General features: G+C 44.7%; 1 protein-coding gene across 2 annotated transcripts in view; it reads left to right on the plus strand.

Annotated features, from left to right (window-relative positions):
- Positions 1-793: 793 nt before the first annotated feature.
- Positions 794-19662, plus strand: part of FAM171A1 (family with sequence similarity 171 member A1) — a 78703-nt gene continuing 59834 nt past the window's right edge. For both annotated transcript variants that reach the window (XM_028749793.2, XM_028749794.2), the window contains exon 1: positions 794-1261. In XM_028749793.2, the coding sequence (XP_028605626.2) occupies positions 1165-1261 (97 nt within the window). In that variant the 5' untranslated portion in view covers positions 794-1164. The remainder of the gene's footprint in view (positions 1262-19662) is intronic.

Raw genomic sequence — 19662 nt, forward strand, 5'->3', positions numbered from 1 at the left:
TGCAGACACAGAACTTTTCCTTACGGTTCTGATCCTTCCTTACTGTTCCTTACAGTTCTGATCCTGCAAAGAGGAAGAAGAAAGCAAATATCCAAATGGATCTTTAGACGGTGAAGAGGGCTGCACTGGAGGTTTGTTTAATGGTGCTTCTGCTGCATGGTAACAGCATGCAGTGTTAATTTATTGTAATTATTTAGTTGCTTTTTTCACAACAGTGACCGAAAATCACTTACAGAAAACAAATATTAAAAACAAAAGTAAAAACCTAAAATGCTCAACAATCGTTATGTATAAAAGGGCAGATCCAACTCAACCCACTAAAAAGGTGACTCAAATAAGAGCCCCAAAGCCTGCTTGTCTTCTCTGCCCCGGGGGAATGAAGGGGCAATGATTATGCCATGGCAACCCAGTCAGATGGGTGGGGTACAGATAATAAAATTATTATTATTAATGGAAGGACCAGCAGGGCTGCACTGTAACCTGGGGAGAGGGTCAAAATCCCCCCCTCCCTCACCTGTTAAAGGTGTTGGGGTAAGTGGGGGGGGGTTCATTCAGAGTAGGAATCCATTGAACGATCTCTATCCACGCGCAGCTTCATAGCGGGACGTGTCGAGGGTCAGGGAGGCCGGCGGGGGCTGGCGCCCACCTGCCTGCCTCCCCGGGGCAACAACGGCAAGCCCTTTCCCCATCCGAAGCGGGCTTTTGTGCGGGCGGAAGCAAGCCGCTCGCCAGCCGCCAGGTGGAGCTCCGACCCCCGGACTCCGCTCTTGGAAATCGGGGAGCGAGCCTGGGGAAGGGAGGAAGGGGTTAAGGAGCTGATGGTGGCGGTGGAGGAGCCTCGACGCCTCTGGAGGGAGACCCACCCGCCGCGCGCTCCCCCTCGCAGCCCACCCAGCCGCAGTGGTGGGAGCAAGGCGCGCGGGATGCTGCCGGGGCGCAGCGCAGGGGCAACGATGCAGCAGCAGCAGCAACCGGAGAGGGCAAGCGGGGCAGCGGAGGGAGGCGCGGAGCGGGCCAGCCCCTGATGCGGCTCTTTCTCCTCCTCCTCCCCCTTCGGCTGGGCAGCGGCTCCGGCAATTCCCTCCCTCCCACCTCCTCCTTCTCCACCTCCTCCTTTCCCGGTGGCGGCGGCGGCGGCGGCCGCTGTTGCCACGGCGGGGGAAAATGAGCAAGGCGGCGGCGGCGCTTCTGCTGTGCCTGCTGGGCTGCAACGTGTGGAAGGCGGTGACCAAAACCTTAGGAGCGCCCGGCGCCGCTCAAGGTCGGTGCGAGGGGGGCCCGCTTTTGTGCCGCGGCGACGGCGAACCGCAGCGCGCACCCCGGGGAGGGTTTCGGGATGGCGGGCTGCGTTAATGCTGGGGGGGCGGGGGGGCGCCTGGAGGGATCCGGGGGTTGCTGCATAGAGAGAAGGAGCCCCGATCGGGCGCCGGAGGTAGCTGCTTCTCTCGGCGCGAGGGGGCGGCGCCCGCCGTGACGCCCATCGCCGCCGAAGTGAGCTGCGGGGCGCTCGGTGGTGGCGGCGGCGGGGCGCCTGGCTCGGAATCCGCCGCCCCGGAGGCTATTGTTACCGCAGCCTCCGCTTCGGCTTTGTGCTTCCCGCACGCTTCGCTTTGCTTTTCCGCCTTCTCTCCCCCCCCCCCCCCCCGAATCCTCCTTGCCTCCCTTCGCAGGCTTTTTCTGCGCAAGTCTTGAGTCCCCTCCTCCCCCTTGACTCTTGTCGCGATGCTGCCACGGTGATGGGCGCTTCTCTCCCCCCCCCCCCCAGTTGCTTCCTCTTTAAGGATTCGGATTGGTGTTAGGGCGGCTGGCCTCTGCGTGCATGTTTCTGCTGGAGGCTGCTTCGATTTGGAAATGCTTCGATTCGAAATGAGGGCGAATGGGAGCCCTTCTGTTCTGCAGGTCTCACAAGGTCCTGAAATAAAATTATCTACTGTATTATGCAAGAAGGGGTTGCCTGACCCCCAAAAAACGTGGGGGAGAAGGGCCATCTGGCAAACCTTTGATTCCCACCCCCCACCCCGGGGGAAAAAGACCCCTTGACAAACTGTTCTGCACTGCTGGTTCCACAGGGCTTCGCTTCTTGCTAAAACCCCTTACTGCTCCCGCTTTTCTTCCTGCTCCACCAGGTGTTTGTTGTATTGTGGCTGGTTTTGCTCCTGTGGCCTTTCAGGTTGTGTGACACACACACCCACTTTCTTTTGGTGGCATTGGCTGGGTCTTTTATGGACCCAGCTTGGCAGCGACAACCCCTGCCCCCGAAGGTTTAGATTCTCTTCTCTCCCGCCTGGCTCTATTAAGATTCTTCCTCTGGGGAAAGCAGTTTCAGAAGAGCTGCCCATCCTGTAGTCTTTGCACAGGGCCCTTTTGCAGGCTTTGCAAATACAAAAGCAGCGTGTGTGTCGCTTGCTAGTCACGCTTTGGGCTCATCTGTTCAGAGGTGACCATATGCGATTCTCATTTCTTGCTATGCTGATTTTACCCATCCCCGCCCCCTTCCCCGGCAGAAATAATCCTATATGGCAAAAGCCTTAAGATTAGAGGGAGCATAGATGATGCTGAAGCCAAATCTGTAAAATTAGCACTTATTAGGCCGTATTATTATTGGAACCAATTTTTGCCCATTAAGCTCCAACCTATTTGCTGCATATCCTTCCATCCACAATATGCAGCGGTGTAGCGTGGGTTGTCAGCACCCGGGGCAAGGCAAGTAATTTGCGCCCCCTAACCCGTGGATTTGCCTAACCCCAGATGTAGTGCCCGGTGCGGCCGGCACCCCCTGCACCCCCCACGCTACGCCACTGACAATATGCACCTGTGTGCTGTAAACCTGCCACTTCCACAACAGTGCTGGAGGTGGGAGAGCTGCTCAATCACCATTTAGTCAAGGTCCCGTGTGCATTTCTATCCTTCATTGTTGCCCGAATGTTTTCCCTTCTCCCCAGGCTTCTCTTTGCATCTTTTAGAAAGAGACCCTCTCAAAAGCCACTGATCTGCTGTGGCTTATGTCTATGTTAACTTGCAGCAAACTAGGGGTTTCCTTGGGGGAGGGGGTTCGTGTTTTGGTTTAATTACCTGCTGCAGGATTGACTGCAAAGTAGCTGGTAATGAAACCATCAAGGGCATTTGCAAGAGTGAGTGCTTATTCTTGTAAAAAGCTTCATCAAGGCAGGCTAATAACATCCCACCAGCAATAAGGATGAGAAAGCAAGTGGCACCATGCTAACAGTCCCTGCCTCCACTTTTGGTGGGTATGCATGTAAAGGCCAGTGACCTTTAAGTGACGCTGTTCTATACCCCAATAAAAGATAGATTACAATTGTGCCTTTTACTACTGTTATGTCATTGTTTCTGAATAAATCATCCCCTCCCTTCTGCACTATGCACTCTTAACCTCCCCCCCCCAAAAAAAAAACCCTGTAAGCTCTAGCCCTGTGGTCTGATTCTTATTTTGACAAGATCAGTTTTGCTTTGACTTCTTGAACTTTTGACTGCTGCTTTTGTTGTTTTGCTTTCTTGGGGACTCCACAAAGTGGTCTGTCCGTGTGTGTGTGTGTGTGTGTGTGTGTGTGTGAAGAATTCCTATTATGATTGAAAAACTGATCAATGAGTTGGAACAAATTGCTAATCTACCAGATTTTGTTTTTAAATGATACTCGTTTGGACCTGCCCTGTGCAAATAGGTATTAATATTCTCATTTCACACGCACAATAATGTAACAATCCAGCATGGGGAGAGAGGTAAACTTAAGCCCCATTGATTTTAGTGGGACTGAAGTTTGCATAGCTGCCCTGTGTTGTGGCAATTGGGTTTTTAGCTGGTTTTCAAAACATTAATCAATGCCTGTTGTTTTGGTGAACCTAAAATTCATATTGCCATTAGGTTCCCATAAAATGTGACTTGGGATACAGTGGTGAAGAAGTTGTGTTCTTGCAGATGCTATAGGACTCCAGCTCCCATCAGCCTCAGCCAGCATGGCCAGTGGTGAGGGATGATGGGAACTGCGGTCCAACACTGTAAGGAGGGGATTTCCCATCTCAGCTGCGGCATTTGTATGCATAAAGTTGAGGAGCCGCTTAACTTGTTGAAGGGCCGTGAAGTAAGGCTAAGAGGCCTAAGTGATGCTATGTTCATGATTTCGCAATTGAAATTTATACCAATAATGTGGAATGAAAGTACAGGTGTGATCCTGTCGTTTTTGAGTGGGAGTAAGTCCCATTGACATACTTGTTTCCTAAAGCATTCTCTCATAGGATCAGGTTGTTGGTTATCAAATGAAGGATAACATGGAAAATATGGGCGCCACAAAATTCTTTTATGTAGTAGCTAAATTCCTATAGAATTCTTGATACATTTGCCAGATCATTTTTAAAATTTTACAGTGTCTCCTCAGGCTTCTGTTTTATTGCTAAGATGACTTAAAGCTTGGCCTAACCCAATATCTAGATGAAGGAACTATAAAATACAGCAGCTACAGAATAGCATGATTTGTAAATCAAGGGAAAGGTTTAAAGATGGAGAGTCAGCTGTTATTATCTAGCTGCTATCGTGCGGACTTGCTCGCTCTCTCTTCCTCTTTGAAAAGTTGACCTCTTTTCTGCTTTGAGCTATGTCACCCTTGAGTGAGCAGAGAACATTGATTTATGGTGAATAGAGTGGTCAAGTTCTGTCATCAGTAGTTGAAAATCCAGGGCTTACTGCTGTATGGTTTGTCAAGATACCAAACCCCATGGATTATTTTCTTGGTTTTCCTTCCTAATATAGATGGATTTATACACTGAGCAAGCTCTATAGAGTGATTTAGTATCAGGTGGTGGTGGATAAAGTGTTGGCAATACAAGCAGTAGTCTTGTTTTGATGTGCCATCTATTTGATATTATAATCCAGTTCTTACTTACTCTTGTCTATATTAGAGAACCCATGTTTATCTGTTATACATGTTGGTACTCCTGTTTAGTCCAGCTTCGTTAGGTAAGGTCAACACAACAGACTGGGGCTCCCTTTCTAGAAGTGTTATACACTCAATAGTAGGGCCCATGCAGGAGAGTTTGGGTTCAAACCCCAGGAACAGTGAACAGCATCAGGTGGGTTGGGGAAAGACCCGAATCCAAAACCACTGCTGCCAGCCAGAGTAAACATTGCTGCACTTGATTGACCAGTGGGGAAGGGCCTTGCATAGCTCAGTGGTAAAACATCTGCCATGCATGCAGAAGGCTCTGGGTTCAATCCCCGGCATCTCCAGGTAAGGCTGGGAATGTCCTCTGCCTGGAAAGCTGGAGAGCTGCTGACCGTCAGTGTAGACAGTGCTAAGGTGGATGGGCCATTGGTGTGACTTAATACAAGGCAGCTTTCTGTGTTATGTATGGGTTTGTTAAGGGCAGAGGTTTTTGTTATTTTCTGTTTATTTGATTAGCTGACTCTTTGGACCTATAAAAACAACTTCTCAGAGAAGCTGAGGAGCTTGCAGATTTCTGGCTACCTGTATAATGAAATCTAATGCCAATTTATTAGCGTCCACCACTCCAAAAAAACCAGTCTAGATGGGGTAGTGGTACCCTAGCTATAGAAGAGTCTTACCAGAAAGTTGCACCTGGTGCCTTCTCCATGATATTTGCTAGCAAGCTTTTAGCTATCTGCTGCTTATGGTTGATCTTCATTATTATTTATTGTATTTGTAATGTGAACATAAACATGGAAAGGAAAACTAAAACCAAAACCCAGTAAATGTTGTGATAAGAGCTGCTTTGAAGTGTTTGTCGGTTTTTCAGAGGACTTGGTTTGTACAGCTTTACTTAATGGGGCTAATGCAAACTTTGACAGAATTTGTTTCATTTGTATGATTTTCTACCCCCACCCCCTGCACACATGCAGTCTAACAATGTCAGTTCTTATAGGATCATTCTGAAATTAGAGCTGATCTAAACTGAAATGCCTTGAACTTGCTTGATGATTACCCCAGAAAATTTCACATTGCTGTGATAAAGCCCAGCATGCTTCTTTGAGCAGACACAGTTATTCTATTTTTAGGACAATGTGTCTCTGTTTATTCAGATCGAGATATTTGGTGATTTGACTTCTGGGCGTCATGCAGCATCCTCATTGCCAATGGGGTTTGGGTCACTGAGGTCCCTTAAAGCAATATTAGCTACAGTGTTTTGCGCAGAGTTCCGTGGTGCCAGGAGAGAGAGAGAGAGAGAGAGAGAGAGAGCCCTGTATGGCTTTGTCCCAGCATAACTCAGAAAACTCTTCCTCTGTGCTATGTCATGATTTCTTAGATCAGTAGCGTAGTACCTGGAGTGGCAAATTAGAGCAAACAACATGCAGAAAACTGTTTGCTGGCTGTTCCCTTTCTGTAGATGTTTGCCAGAGCCTGAGCATCTTCCAGAAGCAGACTGCAAACTTTGCTGCTTGGGGTAACGCACAGCAGCTGGTGACAACCAATGATTTTTCCTTTTCTCCCCCTTGGTATAGTTTTTTAAAAGAGTGTGTTTACCTTTCCAGAAGCCATGCTGCTTCAGCATGATTTGTCCTTCTATGTGCTTGGTAATTTCATCCTTAACTATGCTTTCCACCCATTTTCCAGCAACAGACACTAAGCTAAGCAGCCTGTAATTTCCTGGATCCTTCCTGCATACCTTAAAAAAAAATTACATTGCTCACTTTCCAGTCCTTGGGTATGGAAGCTGATCACAGGGACATTAATATTTTTATTTAAAAGGTAAACGGTTTTGCATTTGAGTTCTTTCAGGACTTTTGGGTGGATGCCTGTCTGGACATGGTAAAGGTAAAGGGACCCCTGGCCATTAGGTCCAGTTGTGGCCGATTCTGGGGTTGCGGCGCTCATCTCGCTTTACAGGCCGAGAGAGCCGGCGTACAGGTCATGTGGCCAGCATGACTAAGCCGTTTCTGGTGAACCAGAGCAGCGCACGGAAACGCTGTTTACCTTCCCACCGGAGCGGTACCTATTTATCTACTTGCACTTGGACGTGCTTTCGAACTGCTAGGTTGGCAGGAGCAGGGACTGAGCAACGGGAGCTCACCCCGTCGCAGGGATTCGAACCGCCGACTTTCTGATTGTCAAGTCCTAGGCTCTGTGGTTTAACCCACAGCGCCACCCGCGTCCCAGTCTGGACATGGAGATTGTTTTTAATTTCTGAATTTTGTCTCCTGTCACCACCATTTGCCTCAGTTCCTGAGACTCCCTGAAAATTTCGGCACAGGTGCAAGGACGTGCCCTGTATCTACCACTGCGAAGACAGATGCAGGGGGTGGGAGTGGGAAAATAATTTGGCTACTGTGCAATCTCCTTTTCCTCCTTTAGCGCACCTTTTACTCCCTTGATGCGTCTGCTGAACAAATGACAGCTGAGAGTATTTACAGACATTCTCCTGCAGTTGCTTAGGCATGGGTGCTACAGATGTGATGCCAATGGGATTTACCTCTGCATTTCTAGAAGCTGAATGCATTCTGCCTGCTCCGAACATTCTGAAATAATAATTTTTTTAGGCCCATTAATTCTTACCTAGGTGGCAGAAAATGTCAAAGCTCAGAGATTTCAGAAGTGCCCTTTAATGCTTCTGAAAATCCTCTTTCCCCTCTCAGCAGCTACAGCTTTTTTATGTTTTCTAATAGCTTAATATTCTGAAGTCTGTTCCAATTAGCGCTTAACGAATGGCTTGTAGCTGTAAACAGGCTTGGAATTCAGTCTCCGAGAAACTCCTACATAAAGTCACACTCAGTCTGTTGTAAGGGTCTTTCAAGTTGCCTTTTTGTGCCTGAGCCCTAATAATAGTCTTAATAGATGCAGTGCCAAGTCAACTGCAGTGTGGCCAGTGAGAGATGGGAGAGTCCACTCCAGCTTAGAGGAGGAGGCCTGGGAGAGAGAGAGAGAGGGAATGTTGTGCTTTAGCCATACGTCTTCTCTTATACCACCTCATTGTCCCACCTCTAGAGCCTCTTCAGACGTTTTTCCTGATGGGAAGGTGTCCTTAAACTGCTGCCATAATCCCTCTTGCTTGTCTGGAGGAAACATAGAGAGGTGTGCTTGCATGAGTTGAAACCTCTGTGTGACTCAAATGTAGTCTTTGGACAAAGAGTAACATCCATTGATTTTACCGGTTTTGCCACTGGCATGTGGCCCCTGGAACTTCACTTTTGAAGAATTGTGGCCCTTGGGCTGAAGCAAGTTTCCTACCTCGTGGCTTAGACTGACAGCCTGGACTGAGGAAGACCTGCACATCTCTTGGATCTCTCTGTTACCACTCTGAGCCAAGTGTAGCTCTGCAGATATCCTGTGCCAGGGTAGAATGAAGAAATTGATGATTATCGAGCGTATATGCATGTATCAAACAGTCTTGTCACTCAAGAGTCTTGCCCCCTTCTTGAAAATCTAGAATTATATCTGTGAAGAAGAAGAAAACGTTACTTTGAAGGGTCCAAAAATATCCCAGCGGTCTTGAGGACCTGGCATATGATGCGGTTACATGAAATATTTTCTTTTCATCCCAGTAAAAAGGCTGTTGTCTGACCTTTTGGTTGTGGTTGCTAAAATTTCAGGCTGGTGCAAGGAATTCTGAAATATTTTTTTCCACCACTTTTGGGCAACGCTATTAAACCAAAGGGTGAGATCCTTAAGCCACAACAGTACGGACTATAAGTGATGCACTTATCTCTGTGACTTGAAACAGCCTGACTCCCTCCAAGTCAGTGAAAAGAAGTGAAATGGAAACAGCAACCAACCAAGTTCACAACGGTTTCATCAACAATGGCACAATATTTTAAAAAGACCAAGACAGGCTTTTGGCCAGGTCAGCAGGCCACCTGCTTTAAGCATTTCACAAAGCAGAAACAACAGCTGTCCAGCAAGTCCCGGGTCTTTGCCAGCCCATTTCCACGTGTAAAGAGTGTAAAAGAATAAATGCAGCTTTTCTTAATGCTCAGCTGCAACTTTATCCTTCATAATCTGCAGCAGCTCACAGTGAACTGCAGTGTGACCATCTAAATCAGTGCCTTAAAAGAAGCTCACTTTCGTTTTTCTCATGTGGTTATGTATGGATGGGGTGGCTGCTTGTAGGTCCAACCATGCAATCTCTTTTTTTTTAAAAAAGATATTTATTAAGATTTTCAAAATATTACAAAATGAAAAAAGAAAAAGGAAAAATACAAAATAAAAATAGTTAAAAACAATTCCATCTTTCCATTACTTATCTTTCATTTGCTTGTTTCCCGGACCTCCTCACACCTCCCTTTTTTGTATTCCAATTCAATTTGTTAGTTCAGCAAATCCTTTCCCTCTTTGTTTATCCTAGTCTTTAATCTTAAAGTATTATAACATTAAATTTTTACCTGTTAATAATCCATTTTTTCATATTCCTTTATAGCATTACAGCTAAAAACCACTTAACTTCTTATCCAACATCATTCTAACATTCATTAATTTTGCAGCATTTCTGTAAGTAGTCTTTAAACTTTTTCCAGTCTTCTTCCACCAACTCTTCTCCCTGGTCTCGGATTCTGCCAGTCATTTCTGCCAGTTCCATATAGTCCATCACCTTCATCTGCCATTCTTCCAGGGTGGCCAACCATGCAATTCTCTAAGCATGGCTTCACCACTAACGTTATAAGCAGTCTCTATGGAAACTTGGACAGCTCTTATCAATGTGGTTTCCAAATGGAGGCTTGTACCTTGTGCAAGTTACCTGAAATTCCGTCAAATAAAAAAGTGGTTTGAAGAGAGGAAATTGTGCATACAGAGTGCCCACTGTAAATGGAAATAATCTCATTCCACCCTGTAAAATTATAACAATGCACTTATTTATGTGTGTATCAAGAAAATTAAAAGTTAAGAAATCCAGCATGTCAAAATCAGTGTTACAATGAAATAATATAACTCTGTAATTAATACATATCAACTACAAATACAAGAACCAAAACTTGACAAGATTAAAGCCTGCTGTTCTTTAGCAGTGCCTCCAATCTGCTGCCTGAGGCAGGATTGCGTCTCTGTGCCTAATGGCAGGGCCAGCTGTGCCCTAATCCATGATGCTGTGTTCCAAAGGTTATCCAGACTTCTTATCATATCAGCCTGGATTGGCAGGATGTTATCTCTTGCAGCCTTTCCTAAATCCTAACACAACCATGTTAGCTGCTTTCAGTCTCTCCTGGAGACATGTGAGGCATGGAGTCTGACCTTCAGTTTCCCAGTGGTGACCTCCTCTGTTGCTGGTCTTCTGCAGTCATTGTGCCTTGCTTGCAATTCTATCAATCATTTTGCTATATGAGCACCTCAAGGGTTTAGCTGGTGTCTCTACCACATCAGCCTACTTCATCCAGCTTTCCCTTAATTTTTCTAATCGGTGCTCTGAGTGTATTTATTATCTCTATCCATCTCCCCCCCCCCCCCAATTGCCTTCAGGCCCTGTCCTTGGCTTTCCTCACTGCATATTTTCTCCCTCTGGGAAATGTAATTGCTGTGTTCAGGCTTATGCCTCATTTCCTGAAGGTTTTTGGCTGACTTTACATATTCTTCTAAGTTCAGGTTCTCTACATTTGCCAGTTTGGTGTCTGTCTGGTCCATAGTTTTTTATTCCTCTTGTTTAAAAATAAAATAAAAAAATAGGTTGGCTTTTATCCTCTTCTTCTGCCGCCTCTTCTCATGGCGAGTGTTCATATGATGAGACCCTCTTCTTTGAACGTGTCTTATAAAGTGTGGGGGACAATGCAGAAGAGAACAAATCAGGGAGAGAACGAAAGAAAAAGCTGGACCTGTGAGTTCTGTATTTGCCCTGGTAAGCCTTTTCTGTAGTGTCCTTGTCAACTTTATGACGGGATCCTACGCGTGTTTACTAGGTGTATAGTAACTCAGCCATATCTATATACCCATATATATCCTATGTAAATCAGTATATCAACACACCACTTTCCAGTCCCTCGTGTGTGTGTGTGTGTGAGAACAGTAATTGAGGGGAGGGGAATAGAGAACACTGGTACATGAATTTGAATACACATCCATCTGTGAGTACAGACAACCAGAGGTGTACCTGGGCTCCCTTTGCAAGGTGCTAATAGCGCCACCAGTTGACTGGGGAGCAGGCTCCATAGGGCTTCTGAGATGGCCCCCACTCGGAGCCAGAGTGGAGGCATGCAATTATTGCGGCCCCTGGGCCTGCGCTCTTGGTGGGTGTCAACCTGGTAAACCCCTAGGTTTGCCCCTCAGAGCAACACAAATAGTAGCTGCTGCTTTAGAGGACGTTATTGGTGAAGTTGTATACAAGGGCAAACCCTAAAGGCACAGTGTGAAAAAACAATTCCTGTATGATTCAAGGGCTTTGTGTGAACACAGCCCCTTGGTGCCTCAGATTCTAGCCTCAGTCTCTTAGTCACACACAGACTGAGGTCTCTACCTTGTTTATTGCATTTCTTGCCCATCCTTCATCCCAGGATGTCAGAATGGCGCACTTGGTTCTATTCTACCCTCACCTTATTTTATCTCAGCAACAGGTCTGTTGGGTAAGGTGGACCAGAAGAGAGCAGCTGGCCATAGGCCACAGGGCAGTTTCATGACTATGTAGGGATTTGCACCATGATCATCCCCCCCAATCCATGTCTGACACTCTTAGGATAGGGGACCTTTTCCAGCCTTGAGGCACTATTCTCTTCTGGGCAAACCTCTGAGGACCACGTTCCAATGACGGTTCAGGGACAGAGGCAATAGTAGGTGGAGCAAATGATGTAAATTTCACATTGTACACCCTTGTGCAAATTATTTGAAACAAAGCATGTTTTCTATGCCACATTGATCAGTCTGTCAAGCACCTACAAACAATATGCAAACAAACAAACAATGAATATAGTACAGTAATTTATTGTACAAAATTCACATATACGTACATTAGTAACGGAAATGTCCTCTGCTATTTTTAAGCAGCATTTGAACACAGTTTGGCATGGAGTCTACTAGTTTCGAATAGTCACTGTTGATTTTCGGATCCCTGTACCACACTTGAATCAGCGCCTGAATGAGCTTCTCCATAGTCATACAGTCTGCAGCACAGAGGCGACTTTTGCATATAGCCCACAAATTCTCAATGGGATTTATGTCCGGGGGATTCCCTGGCCAATCAAGTACCTGTATTTGCTGCTCTGTCATGAATTTCTTCACCACTTTCGATGTGTGACAGGCGAGTAGGTCCAGCTGCAATATCCCAGTACCGTCAGGATACTTCTTTTCCAGCTCTGGAATAACGCTCTTTCGTAGAACCTCAATATATTGTGGTGAGCGCATCCTGCCTTCTATTGGCTGCAGGCTTCCAACACCATAACTGAAGCATCCCCAAAACGTCTTCTTTTGTGGGTGCTTGGCAGACTGATCGATGTCGCATAGAAAACATGCTTTGTTTCAATTAATTTGCACAAGGGTGTACAGTCAGGCTAGTTTCCATACACACCTTTCTTGTCTTCTATCCAGACAAGAAAGAGACATTATCAGAGTTCAAGGACACAAGCAAGCCAGGCAAAAACATGCTTGGTACAAAGCAGAGTCAGTGAGGGGTATGGCCTGGGAAGAGCTCCAGACCAAGAGGCTTGAAGGGCCACATTTGGCCCCCACCCCCCAGGTCTGAGGCTCCTTCTCCTTGCTCTGGTCACCGCCCCATGCTGTCTGGTGCCAACCATTGTGAGCCTGGAGAAGGAGTAGAGAGCTCTCCAACACACATTGTGTTTGTTAGGGCTTTGCAGAACAGGAAGCTCTTTCTTTCTCTGAAGGCAAGAAATCCTTAAGGGTTTTGGTAGGGGATGGGAATGTGGGGACCTTTATGCGGAATATTATGAACTGTCCTGAAGTAGTCGCAGGAGAAGGCAGCCAGAACAAAGGATAGGAAATAAGTCAGCAAATTTTTGCAATAAGGGAGTTAAAATAGCAAGCGGCTCCTCATATTCACACACAGATGCATTCTGTTTAATGTTCATTTAAGAGGCCTGCATAGGAAGTGGGCACTGCAAAAAATATTCAGTCATTCAGATAGACCCAAAGCAGAATGCTGCTTGTTTGCTTATTTGTGGATATGTGTATCTCGTCTATGATAACATTCAAACTCCAAGCTGCTTATGATGATACAAATCATAAGAAAACTGAAAACCAACTAAACAGTACAACAGGCAGCAGTAAAACAGTCTTGTGAGCCAACCCTAGGGGTGTCCACATTCAACGCAACATGCTCCATGGGCGAACATGTCTCAAATGTGACTCTCCATTGCCAACACAATAGACAAGAGTGCAGTAACTCCAGCTTTCTGGGGGCTTTGGCCCTTCACACAGGTTCCTGGGAATTGTAGCTCTGTCAGGGGTAAACTATAGTTCCCAGTATTCTTTTGGGGAAGCCATGTGCTTTAAATATACATTGTGTATGTAACTTGGAGTTGCAGCCCTGGCTCCTGTAGAGGTGGATTGGGGCCTTCTTAAGGCAATCCCCTGCAGATCTTTACCATCATTATACAAGCTAAATCTACACCAGCAAACTTGCATTTTATTCTTACTGTTTCATCTTGCTTTTAATCTTCTTGGTCTTAAAATCATCGGGGCCTTATCTTTAAAATGACAGCACATAAGCTCACACTTGTATTAATTTCGCTGCAAAACTTCCAGCTGAGCAGCAGAAACTCAAATGGCCAACTCAAGTTCATTATCAAAGTTGCACATCCCTTCAGGCGGCATCTTCTCAGGTGACGGGTATAAAAATTAATTTGGTGACAGTCTGTTGATCACTGTGATGCATGTAGTCATACCTGCCTGATCCATTTAATGTTTAAGCCCATGGGTCTTAGATGCAACTGAGCATCACTATGATGGCCAGAAATGCCGAATGGGCTTTTGTTTAATTTGAAGTAGATCAAATTAAAATGTTGATTTTATGTTAAGAAATAAAATTTTAAAAAATTGGGCTAATCTTTATCAAAAGTATTCTATGGTTGCTGATTCAATAACAAAGGAAGAGGAATTTCACCCTAGCAATGACATGAGAAAAATGCAAGCGGTGGGTGTCAAGGTAGCAATATTCCCCTCCCGCATTTGTCAGGTGTTGACAAAACTGGGGATCTGGGTCTACTGTAGGCAGACAAGGGGTCTATGAACTAGAGCAGGGATAGGGAACCTGTGGCTTTCCAGTTGTTTGTCTCCCATCATCCCTGATCGTTGGCCATGCTAGCTGACTTGATGGAAGTTGGAATCCAGCAATTCCTGGTGGGCTTCAGGACCTCCATTTTTGGACTGGAGGAGAAGGACGTGGTCTAAGACATGCTGGATGTCCAGGTCAAGCCAGCAAAATGAGGTGACCTGCGTGCTACTTGGGTGGAACAAATGGCTTAGACCAGCCTGTGCGGGCTAGAGTTGCTGAGAGTTGTAGTCTCAAACAGCTGGAGATCACCAGGTTGGTGAAGCCCGGCTCAGAATGATTACCCAGGCCCCATATTATTGATTGTAGTGTTGCATATATGTCACAACAGTCTTGGAATGACTTTGAACTTGACATTTTAGACCCCCGAGTATAGCTGATTTACTGTTTGGCTCTGGACATTTTTCAGACATTCACATAGCGTTTTAGACAGCTGAAATTGGTGTGTTGCACAGGCTTGCTCATGGTCCAATTTTTGTGTGTGCATGGAGAAATCACACATTTATTTTTGTGTATGGTTTTTTTGTCTGAGAAGCTGGCAAATAGGCATGCCCCAGTTGGCCCCAGGGGAAGTTGTGGCTCCCCAAATCTTGCTGGCCTCCCAGCTCCCATCGGCTCTAGCCAGCAAGGTCAACAGCCAGGAATGAATGGAGTTTTAGGGCAACAGTAACAGTGTCTGGAAGACCACAAGTTTCCCCCTCCTGCTCTAGAGCAACTGCTTCTTTCAGCAATTTTAACCTTCAAAACTGTTTCCAATGTAACAAGTTGTAGTATTTATTTATTTTTAGCTATTAAATAAAAAAATGTTAATATTGGATACTTTTCCTCGTGGTTTGTTGATAGTTTCTGCTGTACTTAAGTCATGCTTTTTAAAACAAAAAACAAAAAAAGACTAAACAACAAACCAGATGTTAGACATAGTAATGTGTAGGCTTTCACTTTGTCAGGCTTATAATGTCATGCAAGTTGACTTGGTGTGCTTATACTAGCAGTTTCACAATTACAATTCCATATGGATTTTGCTCTATATTTGGAAACGCAATCAAATTCTTCCGTGAGACAAGCCAGCCAGTTAGCCCATGGATGGAAACTCACAATACCAACGGGGTCCTGATTTTTGAATGGGTTTGAAAGCTTAAAAAAAAATAGCAAGCTAAAACAAAAACAAAAAAACCCTGCACTTGCATAGATCACAGAAAGAATTAAACTAAGTTATTATAACACACTCATTATGTGGCTTGTGGGGTGAATTTCAGTGGAGTCGTTATATATAGAAGCAGTGGTGTGTTTTGTCTACAGATACTAGAGATATAAATGTTAAGGATTTGGTTTGGACAAGTTGAGGTGTCGTATTGAATTTTGCTACTTATGCTAGTCATCTTTGGCTAAGCAAGGCTTTTTTTGTAGTGGTCCCAGTGCCATGGAATGAGATGCTTCAGGAGGTGCAATTATGCACCTCACTCCCTGCAAATAGGAAGCTAGTACGTCAAGAAAGAGATTGGACTTGAACCCTTCTGCCTGATACACTAATGTTCCATATGCGGGGGATCAGACTATACAGTGGTGCCTTGGGTTACAGGTGCTTCAGATTACAGATGCTTCAGGTTATAGACCTGACCAGAAATAGTACCTTGGGTTAAGAACTAACCCAGAAATAGTACCTTGGGTTAAGAACTTTGCTTCAGGATAAGAACAGAAATCGTGTGGTGGTGGCGGGAGGCCCCGTTAGCTAAAGTGGTACCTCAAGTTAAGAACAGTTTCAGGTTAAGAACAGATCTGCAGAACAATTTAAGTTCTTAACCGGAGGTACCACTGTGTTTGGAGACGGTCTGTAGCATATTTTATTTATGCGTGTTTGGCTCCTAAGAGTATAACTAATCTGGCAACTTATGCTTCAGGTTTGTCATTTTGTGTTGCTCAATAGAACAGAAATGCAAATAGAAGTCATAAGTGCAACCGTGCTGCCCACAAATATTAAGATGGCAAGGGTGAGGCCACCCTGTTTTCATTCAGTGGCCAAAGAAGGATCGGCTGAGATGAGCTTGCTCCCCACTCCAACCTGTCGAGGGGAGAACCTCTCTGCCCCACTGCCAGTTAGCATACTCAGGACACAACCATTGGCCTTGACTGAGGTTGACAACACGAGTCCCTCCAGATGTTGCTGCCCACTGGCCATGCTGGCTTGGGCTGGTGGGCATTGGAGTTCAACAACATCTGGAGGGTAGCATATTGGGAACCTCTGGACTGGGGGACTAAAGCCTGCTAGGTTGTGTGACTCTGGTGTTAGTGTGTCCCTATTATTCCATTATATTTTGTTTAAAATATAGCCCATTGTTTGTCTGCTGATCCCAGGGTGGGTTGCAAAACACACAAATATTAAACAGTGCGGAGAAGAAGAAAAAATGCTATATTTAACATGCTATCATAAACAACCCTAAAGCTACAGAGCATCTTTCTTCTATAGGCTGGAAAAACGCAACAGGGCGGCATAAATTTCTGGGCAAATAAATGTGTTTCCATCTATCGTAAGTCGCTTTGAGGATCAATTGAATGGTGTCGAGAGATAAATCTTGTAAATAAATGTGTACAGTTCCACCAATAAAGCAAATGCATTTTTAAACTAATGTATGATAGTGCCAATTTGCACAATACATGATCATTTAATCATGTAAAGAATCCTAATGTTCTTATGTGTTCAAGTAGGAATATACTAGGGAACTGTTGTGTGGGAAGTTGTTTGATTATAGTAATGCAACAAATGGACTAAACCTGAATTGAACCTGAACTATAAAATGGTGAATATTGGGCACTTTTCCTAGTGGTTTATTGACACTCTCTTCTCTTCAAAAACTGTACTAAAATGTTTTAAAAGCAAACAAACCAGAAATTAGATATAATAACGTGTGGACTTTCACATCAGTGTGCTTATTGTGCTATACTAGTTGATGTAGTGTGCTCATATTAGCTGCGGGGAGAGTGCTAGATGCCATATTTGAATGGATCTGCGTCACATCCTTACAGCAATTTCCTTCTTGGGATATTGCCAGTCAAGACACTGACTGAATTCTGTCACACCAGATCTGTCAGGGGGACTCTACCTAACCTCTGGCTCCCTCCGAGCCTAAACTTGTGTGATTAAAACCCATATCTAACACACAAGCAGAAATCAATAAATGAATCAGTTCTGTGCTACATCTGCAGCTTGCTAAATGCAATATATTGTGCCGTGTAGAAATCCTATTGGATATACTCTTTACATAAACTTTCTGTGGGGGGGGGGGGAGATTCACTCTGATGAATTTGATTTCATCTTACTATTTATTGTTCTTACCTATAGAACAGAAAACAGCCCCCTGGCTTTATCTCAATTTAGAGTTAGAATTCCAAGTTGGAATTAAAATATAAACTGGAAAATGTGTACAATGCAATTTAGTATCCCTAGACCCAGATCAAATGTTGCACCTTATTATAGAATACTTAAGTGCCATATTTTTTGCTCTATAAGACGCACCAGACCACAAGATGCACTTAGTTTTTGGAGGAGGAAAACAAGAAAAAAAAATATTATGAATCTCAAAAGCCAGAACAGCAAGAGGGATCACTGCACAGCGAAAGCAGCAATCCCTCTTGCTGTTCTGGCTTCTGGGATAGCTGCGCAGCCTGCATTTGCTCCATAAGACGCACAGACATTTCCCCTTACTTTTTAGGAGGGAAAAAGTGAGTCTTATACAGCAAAAAAATGGTACTTTTTAATTGCAATGTATGGTAACAATAACATTCTTGATTAGCATTCCAAAGCAGATGTGGAGAATCTTGGGCCCTCCAGATGTTGCTAGACTACAACTCCCACCAGCCCCAGTCAGCTTGGCCAGTGGTCAGGGATGATGGGAGTTGTAGTCCCATCTGAAGGGCCACAGGTCCCCCACCCCTGAATTACATCTACCATCTCTATGCTACCTAATTGTAGTATATGGCAGAGATATTCTCTTCAGTGAAAGTGTTGCGTTCATTTGACTTGACGACTTATTACTAGTTTTGCATCCTCTAATACTAATGTATTCTTGCTTGATATCATGGAATATGGATGTTCAAGTGTGTAATCTATGTGTGTGTTGTTTCTGGATCTTAAGACATGCAGTCATCAATTTAGGCTATAAATGACAGGTATTCCTTGAGTCGTTTTATTAGTCAGCAGCGGAAAAATATGGGGACCACATTTTGCTAAGCTTTTTTAATAATAAGAATAAGAATAAGAATAATGCCAGCTTCTTGAACCATGTTTAGGAAATGTTAAGTTTGTTTCCCTTAATACATATTTGGAAAGGTGATGCTGGAGAATTCAAATCTGTCAACAACGACAAAAACCCACAACACTATAAACAAATAGTAGCTGTGAAATATGCTCCAAGATCTTCAATATAATATGTGAGAATAAGTATTGTTCCAAATATGCTGTACCACTTGGCTGCCAAGTGGTATGAGTTGAATGGTTGAATAATGAAGTTTTGTGATACTTCTGTATTGTGCTTTGTGCTGATTGGGGTTTATGTATTCTCTGTGCATGAGCAAACTGCCTGAAATTGACGTTGGACTTGATAATATCGGATCTCTTCTGTTCATTGTGTAGGCACCACCAGAGTCTGCCAAGACATTTGGGTCCTTGTTAAAGATGACTAATGCTGGCTTTTCTTTTTTTAAAAAAAATGTGTTTTAATCATGTTATTCTTTGTAAGGCCACATTGCAAAGAGATTAGATATTTTCCCCTAGAATTTGTAATTCTTAAGAATTAAACTCTAGGTCTTTCATGTTGAGAAGGAGCACTATTTTGACAAGAGTATAAAGACCTCTTCAGTTCTATAAAGTATTTATTGTTTATGCATTTATATAAGAGCTAGCATTTTTTTTAATAATTGCTTGGTCAATTGGTTGGTACATTGCTCTTTATTAAATTTATATCCCACCCTCCCTCCCAAAGGAATCCAGGGTGGCAAACAACAAGCAATAAAGCATCTTAAAAGCATCTTTGAAACAATTCCAGTACAGATGCAGACTGGGAAAGTGCACAGGCTACATATTGCTCATGTAAGAGCGTATTTCCTAAATACATTTGTCAATCAATGGCTCCTATACTGCCTTTCTTCCTGGTGGTGCACCTTACGAATCTTCTTACAGCAGTAAACTTGGATGCAAAACTCAGGTAGTGCAGAAGTGGCTAAACTTTTTCAGTCAGTGCTCCCTTCTGGTGGCTCTATTCCAGTGGGGGGTCCCAGCCCGATGCAATGGTGGGCAGGGGAGGAGGAAGGGGGTGCAGTGGTGGAGGTCCGCCCCAAGTGTCACCTCTGAGGGGGGTGAGAAAATGCCGGGCAGCACCACCAGGGCCTGCAGCGCGCCCGAGCCACTTGTCTCTCCTGGGAGAGGCATGGTGGCTTGGGCACGCGCAGGCTCCCCGCTGCCCAAAAGGTCCGCCAGCTGCCCCCCTCCCCAGCTGTAGGGCA

This window comes from Podarcis muralis, chromosome 12, assembly GCF_964188315.1.
Source record: "Podarcis muralis chromosome 12, rPodMur119.hap1.1, whole genome shotgun sequence".
NCBI lineage: Eukaryota > Metazoa > Chordata > Lepidosauria > Squamata > Lacertidae > Podarcis > Podarcis muralis.